Genomic DNA, 19193 nt, shown 5'->3' on the forward strand with positions numbered 1-19193 from the left:
TTTTAGTAAAAACAAAGACATATTTACAAATGGGTTTCATCGTTTGTTTTTCCCTGCTGGTCAGGCTTTGGCCCCTGGGTGGGAATTCCTAACCAAGAGGAAAGTCACAGCCTTACCCTTGCTTCACCTCGGTGTTTCAGTTCACGCAACTCCTAAAATCTTGCTTTCATCTACACATCCTTCTTGCTAAAGCTCTGTGCTTTTATTCGGCAACTTTTCCAGACAGCCTTGACGTTCTCGTTTGTTCATGAACAGATGTAAGCTGAAGCAAATGATAAATTAAGAAAATTGAAGTCTGCTTTCACATTTTTAGTAACAAAATAATTTATTAACTCTTAAATCAGAACCATAAATTAAATATATGCAACAATATCTGTATTTCCAGCACATAACAGGTTAGGGAACATAAGATACATTGCTAATAGTCATTTTTCCATGAAACAGTTTGCTGAGCTTTCATGCAGGATAGCACTCATCGCCATATGAAAAGCAAGTGACCTTCTCCAAGGTACTCACTCTTTTGGTAAAAGCTTAAAATGCACCTCTGCTGTTGAGTTACTCTATTTCCAGACAGTTTTGGAGTTTGGCTATAAACAAAGCTAAAAATTAACTTTGATTTAGTATCAAATTCACACACACGCACCCCTCCCACCCCCCATTTTTGTGGCAAGTCCAGTGCTGAGGCTGAAACTTACATAAAAAGTGCAAAAACCACCAAGCTATTCCTCCGCTTCCCACGTCATGTAATATAAAACATCCCTGCTCTACATCTCCGTTACACTGCAGCTTCTGTTACTTTATTATTGCTGTTCTAAATTGTACATACAGCCCCACGCTATGCACAGGGAAGAGAACTATCCCTACAAGAGACCCTGGAAAGTGCAGTAGTGCTGACGGGTCCCTCCTCTGCTGCAAGGCACAGCTGGTTCACGCGGGGGCTCGAGTCAGCCATGCGCGGTCGAGAGGCCTTGCCAACTAAGCGGTAGCGTGTTTTCGGGTGAAAGCTTTGCTGGGCTTGACTGTTCAGCCATGAGCCTTTGGAGCGTCTCCGAAGTTCCTGGTCGCAGCCAGGGCTCTGTTGCAACCGTGTCAACAGAACTGGGCCGTCTGCCAGCGTTAGATGGAGCGTGCTTCAAAAGGTCATCCGCTTCTCCTAAGGAAATGGTATCGCCTGAGAGAGGAGAGCAATGTACATATGTTAAAGGGAACAAAAGCTTATCGCATCTTACCACAACATTTTGGTATATTGAACAGGCTTATTTGTCTGCAATAAATGCATAAATAATGCTTTCAAATTACATTCGTTTCTACTTAACACGAATTTTTGATGTTCTGGGGAACTGGGCCCATCGAGAGTCAACAGCTAGACTCCCAAGTCTTTGATGTCTAGTGCCAACAGCTCTTCCCCCTGCCAGATCAGCAAGGGGGCAATACAGGCAACCTCAGGTGGACTTGGTAGAAGGTTCTTGCTTTCCTGAAGCCTCCCATTATAGCCACAAGTCAAATCTGTCAGTGCATATATGCGTAGAAAATGCATATAAAAATAAGGCCATTAAATTACAGTGTTATGGCTAAGTATAGACAGTCTCTTACTCAGGAGAGAACTCAGGAAGAATTATTTTAATGCTGGTAAACAGTGCAAGTGCTAGCAAGTCTGTACATCACAGTCCAGCGTAGCAAGTAACGTTAACGCAATGTCCTTCTGAAATGCATACTGGGTAAGTAAGTCAGTCGTCATCTTCCAGCTACGAAACAAACCACACCAAAAAAACCTCCAAAAACCAAAACAGCCTTGCCTTTGAACTTGGGGTCGTTATCGCTCTGAACTCTACTATTACTTTGATTCAGTTGGCAATCATACATACCTAATACTTTAAACAGATAGTTTTTAGTGCAGATTATCAAACAACATAAATTTTTATTATAGATATAAAAGGATATAAGTGTATCATTTCTCTGTGCTGTTCATTTTTTTGATTCACAACATACAATTTTTACATACATAAACCCAAAAAATAATGCAAAATGACCGAAAATTGCAATGTTTTCCTCTTTAAAGGTGAGTCATGTAAATGAGGACGTTCTGGTTTGTTGGGGGTTTTTTTAAGCTGGGCAGAAAAATGTTTGAAGACTCTGGATTAGGAAAAAAAACAAACCACAAAATTTTTGCAGAAACATACTAATTCCAGTAAAATCTAACAGAATTGTATATTCTTTAGTGATTAAATACTTCACTTAAGCAATTCATAAGTGTCATGTAATTTAAGTATTTGGATGATTTTTCCAAACTTCAGGGTTTTTATTCTGGAAAAAAGTGATGACTTTAAAATCTGATTTTAAACCAAAGCTTCTCTGAAGCTTCTCATTAAAACTTGAAAGCTGATGGTCTAAGCACGGGTGTGAGAACCCAAGTCCTGCAGAAGCAGCAGCCAGGTCTGTAGACGTGAAGGGAAGGACAGAAACCGCGCAATCCCACACACGTGGGGCGCGAAGGCTCGGTTTTTCCTCTTAGTGCCTAAGGTGGGATGCGGGTTCTAAAACAAAATGCCAAATACTTCTTGTTCAAAAAGAACTTGGCAGTGAATCCAGTAGTTCTGTCACATCATACAGACAGTGATCTGAGCATCCTCCAAGCCTCCTCAGTCTGGTTAAAAGAAAACTTCTCTGTAACATTAAAAGTGTAAACAGACCTCCCTCTCCCTAGGGCCTGTCCCCTCCTGTGCTTGAGGCTGGGTTTAAGGGTGGCAGTGAACCTCTTTGACTCTTAAATCCTGGGTCAGATGAACTCTCCTGTGGGTTGGAACCCGCAGTTTTTACATATGTAAGTTATTGTGGGGTTAACAACAGTACACAGCAGGAAAAATAATTCCTAAAGAAAATTAATTTTCTCTTTGCTATCTCTTTGCATCTCTTTTTTAAGAGATAATAATACTGATTTAGAAATTGAGTGGTGCCTGGACTCCCGCTGAACACTTGACGGCAGCACACCCTAAACAAATACAGACTGCAGCACATCCTGCCCCCAGATGAGAACAAACTCCTTCAGCGCCCAGAGTGGGTATTAGTGTTTGCCGTCTGTCAGCCTGCGCTTACCGGGAATGGGCCCTGCTGCAGATCATCGCAGGCACCAGCATTCCTTTACTTAAAGGCACAGAGGAATGCCTAAAAAGTCTCAAGCAATTTAGGCAACTTCTCTTACACATAGCAGGGTCTCAGCCACATACCTAATATGCTCAAAGCTGTGAGAATTCTCTCTTCTGTATCCGAGTCTGCTCTTGTTTACGCAGTCAGGAACACGCATACATTGCCCGCTGCAGAAAGCGGCTGCTGGCTTGCAGAGACCTCACTGCCCAAAGTACTCACCAAGTCTACGTTGATGGGAATGGTTTTTTGGGATGGGTGAAAACAGAGGAGGAGGCCTGGCTCCAATATGCACTAATTTTCCAGTTAAGAAAATTCTAGGGTGGCTTTAGGATTCTCACATCAGTCCCATAAAGGAAAGTGCACTGCTGTGAACAGAGCCTCCTGACTGTGCCAACAGGATCAGCTCTTAAAATTTATCAAAGCCTGTAAATTGCCATCTCCCGGTCATTTAAAGGGAAGATGATAACCAGTTAGAGTTCCTTAGTTACATGTTTGACAGAGTTGTTTTCTCCCAGCAGTGTCTCTGAGGGCGGAGGACAAATAACAGTCCTAGCTGTTAGGAAAGCAAGAGGATGCCACAAGGGTTCTATCAAACTGCTAGGGAAGAGGAATAAAACCACTTGGCTTCACTCTTTTTTTTTTTTTGTAATGTCACTGAGTACAAGGAGGGAACAGCAGTGCAGCCCTAACGACCACCACCGAGCAAAAGGATCTGTTAACATTTCCAAGAGGCACATACGCTAAGCATGAGTGATGGTCCCCATGTGTTCCAAAGAACAAGCTACATACAGGCGTATAAATACACACACACACAAATTATATATATCTAAAGGCTGACGCTCTGGAGACCGTGGCAAACAGAAGGCAAACAAAATAGCAAGTGTAGTTCACGCGATATGAGGTGAAATTATAAAAGAGGTGAGATAGAACAAGGGCAGAGAAGTAAAAGAAGTTCACATAGCAAAAATGTTTGGGTAGAGTAAAATTAGTAAAGCGTTTGTTTAGATTATAGAAGAAATGAATATGAATGGGGGTTTTTTTAGTGACTTAAAAATCACAGTGAGATGGTTAAAACAAACAAAAAAGGATGAAGTGCTTGTAAGAGTACCCATAGCAACAGAATCAGAAAAACTGTCAGCATCTGCACTCTCATTAAGTTTATAAGAAGGATACTGATACTGTAATTGCCTAGACAGCATAGCAACCGCCTCCTAAAAAAAGGGAGATTTCAGACTCGTATGAAAGAATCATTAGCACAAAGTGTATCAACTGGGTCATAATCCATGTGAGAAATTAAAGGCCATTAATGGTTGCCATAATTGGTACCTCACACGCAAAGTGGATCTACGTCAGGCAGTCAGCCTATGGAGAAGCTCTGAGATAACTCCCAGAGTTTGATGTATTATACAGTCACAAGACATACATACTTAATAAATTCAAGTGCGTGTATAGTGAAAGAGGTATCGATGGCAACCTCAAATACTGAATGTTCATTTGTGTTAACAAACCAATAGAAAATCCAAATTAACTAGAAATTGAAGTACTTCTTTATACCCAATTTTTTGGCGTATCTTCACGCTGGTTGGACACAGACATCCGATTCCTAGGAATGCCAATAAACTCACACCCTATCAACATTCATCAGTCAGGAGTTTCATTTCTTTCCACTAACATTTCAGCTACGCAGCTGGATATCCGCATCTTACTGCTAGCAGTGACACATCGCAACTTTAAAAGCGGTACAGACAGGACAAGCGCGAGTGGCTGATCGGACAGGAATTAGAGCATCTTTTCCTATTACCCTCCTCTAAACTTACTGTAAAAAGCTGTGTTGAAGTTTGCTGGGGAACCTCTTGCACCAGCTACAGAGCTCTATAAATAATTCTTATGTTTGAGCCAGTTGCTCACTGTTCAACTACAGGCAGTCTATTAATATTTGTTCCTTTAATTATTATAATTACTTAGTATTCACTGCATCATCTCGACTACACAGAGCATACCTAAGTAAGCAGATTTCTGCTGGAGCTCAGTCAGTCTGTGCAATCGCTCTTCATTCTTGCCTTTCAACTGATCAACATCGAGGCTGAAGCTCGAGTGCAAAGAAAAGCTGTCAGGCTGCGGCAACGGTGTCTGGCCCGGTGGAACACCCTCCTGCAGAAAATCCCAAACCACACAAATCCTTCAGTTAAATAGCATCCTTTTTAAAAGGGCAAATAGCTATACACGTACACTCTCGGTATCCATATCATCTAGCCACTAAGGAACCACAGGAACTGTCTGACGTTAGATCTGTGGTCCACCTTCATATTTAAGCCAATCCAGTTATCATACATACAGCACACTCCAAAGCTTTTTGCTTTATTCGTCTCCTCTCCCTTGCAGAAGGCGGAAGCTGTGGTGATAAATTAACTTCTCCTAAGGCAGGAAACGTTTCCCCATTAGCACCTGGAAAAACAGGTGAAATCATTTTCAAAGAAATCAAAATACTAGACAGTGTTCAAACCTGTTTATGTTTTGAAATGAGCCAATATATTGTACTTGATTTCATCACAGGAATCAAAGGAATGTATTCATTAGGACATCTTGCGTGAAGCCAGTGATAACCCAGATGCAGACAAAAGAACAAGGTACCACAACAGCAGCGAGGGATGAACTTCAAGCAAAGGCGAGGAATATCTTGAGATGCGTATTGAGATCTCTCTTACATAGAGTAAGAGTACTGAACAATTCAGAGTACTGAACAATTCTGCAGCATGTCTGAAATGACATACCGTGACATTAAAAAGAAACCACAACTGTGGAAAGAATGGGTTTTCATTTCCTAGCAATTTGAAAATGAATTTTAATGAAATATTTCATATCATTCACGAGTTTCAAAGATCTTCAAATGAAATTTTAAAAGTAACAACTAAACAGTTATTGTGGCTGAAAATTGAAATACTTAGGTTTGAAAAATAAATTTGACTGATACCAAGGAAGCTCAGAGAAACAAAGACAGATATTTTAAAAAATTCTTTCATATTCCCAGTTGGTTTTCTCCTAGAAATAAAAATTTTATTCCCCTCTCCTCTTTTCCCTCCCCCAGTTTCACCAAAGGTACTCATGCTCTCATCACAAATGTTTCAAGTAAAAAAATCAAAGCATAATTTTGAAATGGCATATGGCTAACAATCCACTTATCAGAATTCTAGTTACGAGATCAGTTGAACTTCATTATATTCAAAATAGTGCTATTACTCAGAATACAAAAACTTGTTTAATCATGTGAATTTATCAAAACAGAAACGAAGTACAGGCTAAAGAAAAACTTATTTGTACCTGTAGTGTTTCACCAGTGTAAGATGCTACCTGTTCCTTTAAGCATCTATCATTCAGACCGCTACGCAGACGTGCTTTCAAATCACTGCATTAACACTAATGAATTCTAGGGTTTCAAGTGAGGCAAAAAAAAGGAAAAAGGAATTGGTAAACCTCTTTATTCCTAACTGCCTCAAATTTCTGAGACCTAGGAGATGAAGACGAATTCATTTGTAATGCTGACATCTATTATAAAATTGAGTTAGATTTTAAACCCATGTCAAAAAAATAGAAAATAGAGGGTAGTGTTACGCTTTTCTTAGGAAATGAAAAACATTGCTAAAATACACCACAAGTATTTCACAAAAGACCCTCAGACAACGTGAGCAGCACAGTTCACAGAGAAGGCAGCCCACAGATAATGAGTTTTTATTTTTCATTTCGGGGATGGAAGTCACCAGATTCATATTCAGAATTTCAATAGCTATTTATAAAGCCCAAATAATGCAAAGGGTAACAAAGTTTTAGTTAGTGCCTACGGCTCAGTATTGGGGAACGTGCTTTTCAGAGCCATAAATGATCTGGGGAAAAAAAGAAAAAGAAAAAAAGGGGCGTGAATAGTATCATAAGTTAACTCCATCGCTTCACTAAGCTGCAAGAATCAGCTGGAGGGGAAGAAGGAGGAAATAGGAGAGAGGACTATAAAAGTCACGAACCTTGTCATATTGGTGAATAAAACCAAGCAGCACCCCATTACACAGGTGGCAGACTCAGAACAGATGAAAGGAGATACTTCACCCAAGGCATAGTGTGGAAATTTATCCCCACAATACTGCTGATGGTAAACAATTAGAGGGATTCAGAAATGCTGATTCCGATTCATGAAAGACAACCTATTAAAGACCCAGCTTAGCACGACTTATTAAATGCAAACACACGGCATTTGGCTCAGGAAGCCTCTGAGCTACAAGTGACTGGAGGCTGGAAGAGTAGTCCGCAGCATTGCTGCATGCCTGCCCTCCTCCTCATATTCTTCCCCATGCGCCTGTTCTGGCTCCTGTTAAGAGACAGGATATTTGGCCAGATTCTAGACTGATGAGCTCTCATAAAGCATCCTTTCATCATTTGGCCTGTAAATAATAAATAGTATTTCCTAACCTGAAGAAGAATGTATTGCAGACTACAGTGAGTACCAAACACACTGAACAAGCCTGAAAGCCCCATCCTGTGTGCTCTTCCCAATGCCAGGTTATATCCTGTACTCAGGACTTGCACGTTAACAGAATAAGCTTGAATACATTTCAAATGAAAAATTCTGCTTTTAACCAAAGCCAGAGATAGCAATCATCGGTATATAGAAACATATCTAGTTTCATTAAAAAGCACTTGCAGGAATCTACTGCATCTCCCCTACAGCAAAGAATAAAACCTCGTAAGATGATTTCCCATAGATGATTGAAGAGAATTTCAAGGTACTGTAATGCCTGCTAATGGAAAAATAACGTGTAGAGGCCTGAGCTGGTTGTTTTTTTTTTTTCAAAAAAGAAGATAAGTTCTAGCCTTATTATTTCTAGTGACTGGAAACAAAACACATCTGAAACAGCACCTTTACATACACGCATATAAAGGTTGAATAAAGAGACATAAGACAATGTGAGACATAGTCCTCTATACAAAAATCTTAAGAAAAGGAAAAATCATCTACTTCAGATGATTAAGAAGTGACAACGTTTACAAGTATGATGTTGCAAGTTATGTAATGTGTGAACAGCAGAAAAGTGAGTAATTTAGAATGAATCACCGTTTTATACCCATATAATCGTACTTAAAATCGAGCACGCTTGTAAAACAAAAGAATAAAAATGAAAAGAATCGCTGGCTGCCCAACACACTTATATTTCACTACGGACAGTTTGTAATTGTAAGCTGTGCTTGCTAATAAATTATTTTATTTGCTGCAGAACAATAGAAGAGCATTGCATATTCTACCATTGTAACACATTTGCTGAACAAGTATTAGCTTTTCCTTATGCAAAGCTGGGAAGATGTCAAAAAAAGCTCCTTGACAAGGCTAACATCCCAGTCAGAGCACAACGAGCACGGAAAGATGCTTTCTCCTGAAAAGATGTGAAGTGGTATAAGGCAAGTGAGCAGCATCATTAATTTTAGGTGTGACCTAGACAAATTGATTGCAGTACAATTACATAAAGATCTGCGTTTTAATTTGGAGGCATAATTTTCTAATACTTTAAAACAATCACCATAGCTACACCCACTGCAACTTTTAAAACAGCAATAACCATTTTAGACACACATCATTAGATTAAATGACATGTTTGTACACGCATAACGCGGTTAAGGGGAGGTATAAACTCACCAATAAAAGCGCTATCCGATTCCAACAGTGAATTTTTCAAGAATTCATTAGATTCATTCCTGAACTACAGAAGTGAAAAAGAAGACATGCAAATTCAGATGCCTCAATATCTTTCTGGGGCCAAATTATAATTAACGTAAATTAATTGCCAAACTTCTGCAAAGCAAACAGCAGCTCTACAGTGTTCTGTACTATTCCATACTTTATGGCTATAAAAAACCTATATACTTTTAAATAACTCGTGTTCTCTTTAAGCATTAGGCGGTTTTTTTACTTTTCTGTGGTGATCCCATTTGCTGAAATTGCCTACACATGGCAACCGTTGTGGTGATTTGTGTAACAACATCAAGAAATACATCCTTGTCACTCCGCTTGAGTTTCAGAACAGTCAGCACTAGGAGTGAGCTTTGCACCTAAGGTTTATATAAAGTATTGATCAAATGAAGAATGATTCCTTATGTTTCACTTATCCCACCACATACAATCTTTGATATTAAAGCATTAAAATAACACATTTCTTCATAGTAATAACAAGCACTAAGAGTAATACTTCTAGTTCACTGCATAGTTGCAACCATTTGTTACAGAAATTCTACTATGGAATAATTTATGTTGAAAACCACTCTGAAATCAAAGCAGTAGAAACTATCAAAGGAAACAGAACAAGAGAAAACAAATTTTTTACTGCAAAGCATTGCTCTGAAGAAGAATTTCAGGCGATAAATTGCAACTATAAAATGCATTAAGGCGATTTTTTTTTTTAAATAAAAAATGTTCCATTTCTGCATGTAGTTACAGTATTATCCTTGAGGCTAATGGCTTTGCTCTTGCACAATCTTCCATTTTGTATAGTTTCACATTCCCATGAGACACAACTGAACTCTGTTATTCTGCAGTTTGGGTTAGTGCGCAATTCCAATTCGATAGCACTTTATTTCGCTCTTTTCACCAAGTCAGAAAATAAATGTCCCATTTGAGACAACGGATCTAATTATTGACTGCCATCTCTGCCATCACTTAAGCCACCCAAATTCAGAGCAACTGCTTCTGGCTTGGCTTTTTCTACTAATTCCCACCCCCAGTAGCAATCTAACATCATATGAATATAAAATAAGTACCAACGAATATAAAAGAAGGGAGTTAAAGAATCAAACTATCTCTATATACAAAGATAAACAACTCGTACGTCAAGTTTAAAGAAGCTGTTACTCATTGTATTGACAAGCAAGAGAAGTAAACAAGCTTGCTGTCTTGTTACTTAAGTGTAATTCCTTTCTCCAAATCTGTGCAAGACACAGTATTTCTCACACTTGAAAAAGGCAAGGTAATATAATTAAAAAACCTGTTTTATTCTTACCAGTCCCATGGTTTGTGGGTTACCGCCAGAAGCAGAATCATCTTGATCAACAAAAGCCACATAGACAAGGGACAAAATGATAGTATTGACATAAAAACAGTTAATACTAAAACATATTAAAAGTTTTATCAGCATATTATTACAAAAATGAAGACCACTACGCATTACTTCTTTAAAACTACACACATTGTAATGAATATTTTTAAAACATTTGAATGCAATGTTTATACCAGTTTCCTTATGCCAGTTTAAGTAGAATCAAAGAAATGAAACAGAACTCGGTAGTATATTATTTCTAAGAAAGCTGAGCATGTGCAAGCCCTTCTTAAGGCTGGATTCATCAGTCTCTCCCAAAGAGCAAACATACTTTTCACACTAGAACTATATTGTTCATCGCTAATAAAAATCAACCGTTTCCCATCTTGTTCAAAACCCGATTTGTTTTCCAGAAAAAGGAAGCATAACTACTTTTGCGGCTATTGAAAACCAATTTTTTTTTTTAAGAAGATATAATCACACTTCATTAAATGCTAAAATTGCACTAAATTATGCTGAATTCTGAAAAAGTTCTCTATACTGCAACAGTCAGAACTACTTTTGTGCTATGTTTACAACAATATTGTAAACACTTGTTATAGAAAGGTCACGTCCAGGTGTTAACTGAATATTGTAAAAAACATCGATTTATGGGAAGGCAGCATGGTTTAAGCCATCAAAGCAACACACTAGGGCACAAAAGGTTGCTGCATGAATACTTGGTTTCTCTCTTTTACCCTCTTACGTTTTGTTTGTTGATACCTTAAGATCTTTATTATTTTAATTACTGCATCTTAAACAATATCCAGTCACACAACTAGCAAGAAATGTTTTTTTAATCGTATGTTCTGCACACTGCTGAATCCTAATGCAACTAGAACGTGGTACTGAGAAAACACACCAGGTTAAGTAACTTCAGATGAAAAAGCATTTAAACAGAAACCTACTTTCCAAAGCGTACCCAAGAACTCAGAGTCGATGGCCTTCTTACTATAATAAAGATTATCCTCCCTTCCCTAGAATAAGTATTTTGGTTTTCTTGCCATCATCTTCACATATTAAATTTTATACATGTCTCATTGTTCTTACATTAAAAACATTTGTGAATTAAAAAAAAAAGTGGAAGTTAATGGTATTCAGCATCCCAGTGGTTGCTAGTGCTAAACTGCAACTTTAAACTCCATCTGAACTTCACAGCTAGGACACACAAAAAACCCACCAAACTAATAATGGAGAGAAATCTCTCTAATTTATCAATTTTTCTATAAACTTGCTATGAACTAAGTAGAAAACCAAACCAATACTGTATCAAATTTCAAAAATTAGAGAGCCAAAAATGAATTATTTCTTCCATAATTAGGGATGACTTGAGCCATGTATTTCCTTACGCCACTTCGGTTTTTGCCATTAGTTTTAGTGGTCTATCAAGAGCTAGACCAAGGGAGTTAGGAGTCTCATTCATATGTAGTGAAGCTAAACATTACAACAGTTTTAAAACTCATGGATACTCAAAAACTATTTACTCTATATTCCAGACATCTGCTTGCCAGGAATAGGCATGTTTATGTAGCTAAACAGTTGTATTTATATCAACAGAACTCAAGACTAATGATGTTCTCCCCTAGGTGGGACATCTCAACAACCAATTTGACTAGCAAGAAGGACGCCATGTCACAATAAACCGTTAGATGAAATCAGTTCTCTTGGCTTCTGTCAGGGTGTAATAATCAGAACAGAAGACGGGAGAAAGCCCCAAGAGCGAATGTACGCTCAACATGCTGAGCACACCGCGTTTGCAGCTTTCAAGGAAAGGTTGAGAGGCTGAACTAGACAGCGATCATTTCACAGAGGAAAGTATTTGTCTAAGGATAAAAACCTCAGACCTGGAGAGCACAGAGAACCACCCTGAAAGTTAATCTAACAATGACCCCATGTGCGCTGGAAATTCAAAGAAGCAAAACTGAAGTTACTCTTCTTATTTGGTTTAAGTCTCCAAATAAAATATTTAATAAGATAGTTTTTATTTCTTGCATCTCTGTCTAGCAAACTTATTCAGCGTGTAGCTGACCTTCTGTCTAGCATCAAAAACCATAGCACGCGGGCTGTCACTCCTCCTGGACTGACAACCAGCCCATTACCAATACGCAACTCCAGTCAAGCAGAGCCCAGCACTGCAGCGCAACAACATCAAACCTGCTCCTGTGCCTTTCCCTCCTATCCCCCAAAATAATAATCGTCCAGAAGTCTGCAAAAGACTGCCTTATTTATAGGGACACAGCAAGCATTTCAAAAATTTGGGACATTTAAAAAAAATCATTAATTTCTAAGGTTATAGTTCCACTAACAGTCCACATATTTCTCTTTCACATAAAGAGGGGGGAAAAAAAAAAAGAAAAAACATATCAGAGGGAAAACTATATAAAGCATGTAAGGTAAAGAACACTTACATACAGTGTGGGAAAAGGGGTAAGCCTTTGCCACTACAGCCTATAATGCGACATTTTGCCCACAGTACAAAAATACATATTGCTTTAATTCATCTTTCTTTCAATCTTTATTGTCTGATATTTTATCAGACAATAAAACCACTCATCTATTTTCAGTGAGAGGAAGATGATGAGCTTGTCTCTGAGGAAAATAAACTGGAAATAGAGAGATACATGGCAACTAATTAATTCTCTTGCTCAGTACACAGTGACAGACTATAAAGTTAAATGATGTTGTAAAGCAGTAGGAGAGAGAGAGAGAGAGAGAGAAAACTGCTCAAGGATCCTCTATAAGCATCAGTGGAAAATAATTTTAAAAATCAGCTGCTTGTCTACCAACTAATCTAAATTGTCCAAGGAAATGCCTCTTTAGGTTGTCACCATGTAAGCCTGCATTATCCATTTAGCATCAGCATATGTCTAAAATGACTGCTTGTTCTTAAAATTAATGAAAAAGGCATATTTGCTTTCTAGCTGGTGGAGGTTCCTCTCCGGACAACATTAAATTAAAGCCTTCTCAGACTGGCCTATTGAAAAATATTCTGATGGCAGAAAAACAAAACCAAACCCCACGCAGATCTCAGTTGAAGCTAGTGAATTATTTTTCACCATTTCAGCCAATCTCACAAAGGGGAAGACTGAAGACAACCCTATACATTCCATTTAGACATTAAATTATATTCAAGAGCTTGTAATTAACACAGAAAGTGGTATAGATATGCTATTTGCAACTGCGATGTTATGTTATCCATAAGCAATATTGCACACATTGCTCGAACACCAGCACATCTGAGATGGAATAGGAATCATCTTTAACACTCACCAGGGTACCAAAGAAACCCACCCTGCAAGTAACTGCCACCCTTCACATCTTGGTATGAATTTTGTTAATCTTACTCACATATTGGTCTATTAACAGGTAACACAAACAAGCCTCAAAGCACCACCAGTGATAAGAAGAGGCATTCAGTTTTCCTCAAAGCAGTATGGAAAGATGTAACTATTTTCCTTCCATACGTGTTTGGGCTTTTTTATGCCAAGCTTTCACCTGATCTCTAAGGCTAAAAAAGTCTAAGGAGCAATCTGAAATTGTACCGGGTGCCTGTGGCAAGGGGGGAGCTGCAGGGGTGGCGGCTGTGAAAAGATGCCAGGGGCTGTCCCGTGCCGGGCACAGCTGGTACCACAGACCCACTGCAGGACACAGCTGAGCCCATCAGTCAAGCTTGTGGTGCCTCTGTGAAAACATATTTAAGAAAGGGCAAAACGAAGCATGGCAGTGAGGAATGAGGACAAAAGCGTGAGAAGCAGCCCTGCAGATACCAAGGTCAGAGAAGAAGGAGGGGGAGGAGGTGCTCCAGGCGCCGGAGCAGAGATTCCCCTGCAGCCCCTGGAAGAGACCATGGTGGAGCAGATGGAAAGGTGCAAGAAGATGGGAGCAGCAGAGAGAAACCGCTGTGTACTGACCGTAATTCCCCGCCCCCCTCCCCCAGCCTGACACCACTCATTGCATCATCGAAGGGACTGAGTCGTCACAGGGACTGAGCGTAACCTGGGGTGGTATCAAGGAAAGGGAGCAGGGACGCCAGGAGTGAAGCAGTGAAGCTGGGTGTGGGGAAGGGGGCAGAAAAGGTGTGGTTTTGATGTTTGTCCTTTTGTTTCCCATTAATATTTAAATAAATTGATAATAATTAGGTTAATTTTCCCCAAGTTGAGTCTGTTTTGCCCGCAACAGCAATTGGTAAGCAATCTCCCTGTCTGTACCCAGCCAACAAGCTTTATTCTTCCTGTTTCCCCTACTGTCTCGCCAAGGGGCATGAGTGAGGGGTCATGAGCAGGCAAGCAGCTGGGTGGGAGTCTGGCTGCTAGCCAAGGCTAAGCCACCACAGAAATAAAGTTACTTTCTCTTCAAAAATTTAGTTAGGCCAGTCTGAATTACGGAGACAAACACTTTTCTGAGAAATTTGTATCTTGCACTCAAAACTGAGTTCATTTGTATAGTTGCAACTGTAACTTTTGGAAAGGTTGAAGCAAATCCCATGGTATTTTTAAATAACTTCTAAAATAACTTGAGATACTGCTCTTCCATGACTGTTCGTAAAAGATATCTGAATGAACATTACATTTGGAATTAAGTGCAGCATGCAAAAAAGGGGCATTACATTTACTTTTCACTGCTTCTGCAATATGCAGCCAAAATATTTTACTAAATATTAGGATGATCTCTATTAAGCGATACAAGCAACATTTTCATTCTGGAACCTCAAACTAGTTATGATATCTTACATGTGTTTTCTAAAGCAAAGCCTGTTTACAGATACAGATTTCTGAAACTTTGATATAGTCAACCCAAGACTATGGAAATATAAGAAATTTAATCCATTAAAAGGAGACCAAGGTGAACACGCACTGACTGCATTTTAACCAATTCACAGTTCAAAGCTATCTGCTTCCTCAGCGAGAAGTGAAGAAATGCGAGAAGTGAAGAAATGCCACAAGGAACTTACCTGCTAACGCTTTTATCACAAAAAAGCTGAAGAGTTTTACTGCTCTGTAGTTTTATTTAAGAAACAGTAACCAAACTACTTTTCTCTTGCATTTTTCTGAAGTATGAAGCACTAGTTAAATTACTTTCAGGGAACCAAAGAGAAACAGTCACAGTAACACAAAAAAAAAAAAAAGCCATTCAATTTTTTTATGCTTTACATTATGACAGAATTTCAGCATTCTGGTGTTTTACTGTTTCATACTGCAGTGCCAACACTGAACTTGAAAGAAGTAAAACTAGAGCTGGTGTTTTTTAATTCTTATCAAATACAGAAAAAAAACCCAAAAATCATTGACATTATCCCAGACCGTTCATTCCTTACCTTCTGTTTCTCTCCTCATTCTCATTCTGTCAAGTTTCTTCTGCTGCTCCCTCAACAGTGCCTGCTGTTGAATCTCTAGAGTGTGGTCATCTTTTGGAGGATCAGGATACATGTGCCTCAAGCCCATACGCGTTTCAGAATCTAGAGCAAAGATATGAAATTTAAATTTTTCCCTAAACCAACATTTCTGAAAACCATTTTTAAAGAACTAGCTACAGATACAAAAGGCATAAAAAAAACATTAAAAGTAATGGTGACAATGGCCAAGAGGATGAGCCACTTTAGCAATGATTTTACAATTTTACTATATTAAAAAAATATATTTTCTGGTAAAAGAGAAACAGGAAGTTACACAGAATCGTAATTTGTTGGTGGATAAAAAAAATCAAAACTCAGTCTACTTTCAGTAACATCATAATATCAAATGCATAAGAAGTTTAAGAAGTTTAAGCAGCAAGGACTAGAAGCTAGGTGACTGCTCTGAGTGATAACTCAGCAATACAATGCCGTGAATTGTGTGCACTTGTAGAAACGGCCCCACAGAGATATACACACACACAAAATGCTGTCCACGGAGTATGTTGTGTATGGGCAGTAGCTGTGAAGAGCCTGATTCTTATTTTTGTCTTTAAACCCTCGGTGGTGTGGAAGACAGAGGAAAAGAACAGATGTTTCACTACCTTTCTTCATCAATAACAAGAAAATCTACCTGCCTTTGTTTTTAAGTTCATTAAATTCCCAGATATTCTGTATATTGACGGGATCTTGTGCCTCCTTTGATGAAGGTCGTCTTACTGGAGCCTGCAGACGAAGCCTGGCCATCTCAAATATGTCCTTTGGATTCTTCTCTCTCCTCCCACTTGAAAAGTTTGTAAAATAAGCAGAACATAATTTAACACTGTAATATTAAGGAGTTGGATGGAAATATAATATTGATAAAGCTCACATCTTTTATCCTCAAATAAAGCTATCAAAACAGGAAAATAAATTTGAAAGTAATGACACTGCATATTGTGTTATAAAAAGGGATAACCTACTTAAAATCAAAAAAACCCCTCATACCTTATGGAGTGGACCTAAGACTGATGATCTGATGAGTCTTTTCCAACTAATTGGTATGATTAACTAATACATTTCTGGAAGTAAACCAATTTTTTTAAATAAAAAGGGTATGCTTTTCAATAAGAAAGTACTTCCACAGCAGTATGCTATTCATAAGCATATTCATCAGCAGTGGTACTGCAGTTTACAGGCACAAATTATGCCCTAGGAAGAAAGGTAATGAGATAAAATTCTGCTTTAGACGTCTGCTTTGGACCACTCTCCAAGACAGAGTACTGCAACTTCCAATCTTACCAGTACAGCCATTTTTAGATTAAACTTTAGTAAGATTCTTGGAAAAACCCCATACACATTAGAAAAAATGAAGAAAACATATATAAGTTCTATCTTTATATTTTCATTTCACTCATGTATATTAGCCAACTAATACTAGCTACTAATACACAGTAGCTTTGAGTTCCTGTGCAAAATCTAACTTTTAAAACTGAACATTAAATTCTTACCGTGTAATTGGTACATCATCATCACTGGCCACATTTAGCAACTGTTCCTGCAGTCGCCTCTCTTCGCTACGAAGCTGTTTCCTCATCTCTGATAATTCATTTATCACATTCTTTCTTTCCTCTGGAATTTAACACAAATAATTTAAAAATAAAGAGTGTCAGAGACACTTTTCTGCCTACCTCATAAATGTAAGGTTAAAAAAAAAAAAGAGATAATGAACTGTTAATGAAAACAAGGATTATACAAACACAAGAATCGCAGCATTTCATACACTAGAAATTAGGTCAGAGCTTTTATTTTGGGACAGCACAAGGACCAGATCCCCTGAACAGCAGAAAGCATCCAAACTTCAATGGAAATGTTTCGCTGTATTTAAAAAAGGAAAAGCTATGAAATACCAGCAAGTGGGCACTGCCAGTAAGTAGCCTTATTTTGAAATTAGGAAATCTACACAGTCCTCAGAGTCCCAGAGGCAGATGACAGGAACTGAGGTGGTATCAGCAAGCACACAAACCTCATTTCTGTTTCCTGACTCAAAAGTGGGATATCTGTCTGCTCAGTGCAGACTCTCATGAGTGTTCAAGAGTTCTAACTTCAACACTTGTTTTTAGTATGTGCTTACGTTGACTTTTTAGACCTACTTTGGGTCTAAGTTGTTTTTTGTGGTCCGGACAGCATTCCTCCACAAGTTAAACCCATTTCATAAATTCCTTATTTTCCAAATAACAGGCTTAATAATTTGATATTTTACTGACCTTTAGTCTGAGTCCAGAACCTAGCAGGCAAGCGAGTTTTACTAGCTTAAATCCTCAAACACAAGATTTAATTCATATGTCTATTTGTCTCATGACAGATGGCCTGAGTCAATTGATTTCCAAGAGCTGCATTAAGAACCACTCTGCCTTCCATTTAGTGGAAGAGCCATAACTCCCCAGAATGGACCCAGGTATTGGACTGCTGGGGGTTGCATTTGTAGGACATCATTTACTGTTACATTCCATGTGTTGTTTCTTTTATACTTGTGGAAAAAAAAATCAGAAGAAAAATTACTGCTTTCCACCCACATATGGCCAAGATAACTAACATATAAAGAGCAAAGGAGATCCTCCCAGCATGTCTGAATTTTAAAACCACCAGTGAAAGCTAAGAGGTTTAGGCAGATTAACAAAGGAAAGTAAAATTTAATAGTTAGGACTGCAACGCTTTACACATTGTTGGTCTAATCCATTACTCGGCCAATCCAAAACTCTCCCATTTTGCAATGTTCTGGTCACCACTGTCCTGACTGAAAGATCCAGCACTTCCTGTGCAGACTATTCCATTATCAGAGTTTTTACAAAAAAATATTTCCTGATGAAGACACATAATAAATGCATTTTTATTTTGTGTTAATACTTCAGACATACCATACTAATACACTGATAATATTAAGACAGAGAAAACACCCACATAGAAATGCAAACTTTGTAAGTCTATTCCTTTGCAGGCAAGAAAGAACTGTAACTGAGAACAATTTTGTTGTAATAGAAAGTGAGCTTGCAATAAAGACAACACCTACCAAATGCACGCAACTGATTTCTTCTAGCAGGGACGGGTGGAGAAGGAACCCTTGGTTGTGGAGGATCCTAGTGATCAGAATGAATATGAAATGTTAATATGTCAAAAGAAGAAAATATAGCAGACATAAGTACATTTTATTTCTTTTTTTCATGTCCAATTTACATTAACTACCACTACTACTGGAAGACAGAATAGTAACCGTACAGGTTGTTAATGCCTGAGTTTTTTTAAAATCTGATCTTTAAATGTATAATCCAAATTACTATGATAATACCTATAATGCACTATTCAGAGATCTAGACAAAGCTATACCAAGTACTGCAAAGACACAGAAATAAACTGACCTTCCTCCAGAGCATTCTTAACATTTAGGGAAAGCAACAGTTTTAAGTAAGGTTTAAAGTCTTACTTAAAACATTTTCTGAAACTTCACTATGAAGTATTTGCCAAATGATCATTTTCATGACAAATTAATTTTTTAAATTTTTAGCCCAGTTCATACA

General features: G+C 38.3%; 1 protein-coding gene across 11 annotated transcripts in view; it reads right to left on the reverse strand.

Annotated features, from left to right (window-relative positions):
- Window positions 1–307: 307 nt before the first annotated feature.
- The window catches only part of CSPP1 (centrosome and spindle pole associated protein 1), a 65739-nt gene continuing 46853 nt past the window's right edge, over window positions 308–19193 (reverse strand). For 9 of the 11 annotated variants that reach the window (XM_076329605.1, XM_076329599.1, XM_076329600.1 and 6 more), the window contains 9 exons: window positions 18689–18755; window positions 17130–17250; window positions 16278–16423; window positions 15565–15705; window positions 10176–10216; window positions 8819–8882; window positions 5480–5589; window positions 5145–5295; window positions 308–1171 (listed from right to left, as the gene is read on the reverse strand). In XM_076329605.1, coding sequence (XP_076185720.1) covers window positions 945–1171; window positions 5145–5295; window positions 5480–5589; window positions 8819–8882; window positions 10176–10216; window positions 15565–15705; window positions 16278–16423; window positions 17130–17250; window positions 18689–18755 — 1068 coding nt within the window. In that variant the 3' untranslated portion in view covers window positions 308–944. Of the gene's footprint in view, window positions 1172–5144; window positions 5296–5479; window positions 5590–8818; window positions 8883–10175; window positions 10217–15564; window positions 15706–16277; window positions 16424–17129; window positions 17251–18688; window positions 18756–19193 lie in introns of those variants that run through there. The other 2 variants (XM_076329601.1, XM_076329604.1) reach the window with 2 other exon arrangements.

This window comes from Aptenodytes patagonicus, chromosome 2 (genome assembly GCF_965638725.1).
Source record: "Aptenodytes patagonicus chromosome 2, bAptPat1.pri.cur, whole genome shotgun sequence".
NCBI classification, from domain to species: Eukaryota; Metazoa; Chordata; class Aves; order Sphenisciformes; family Spheniscidae; genus Aptenodytes; species Aptenodytes patagonicus.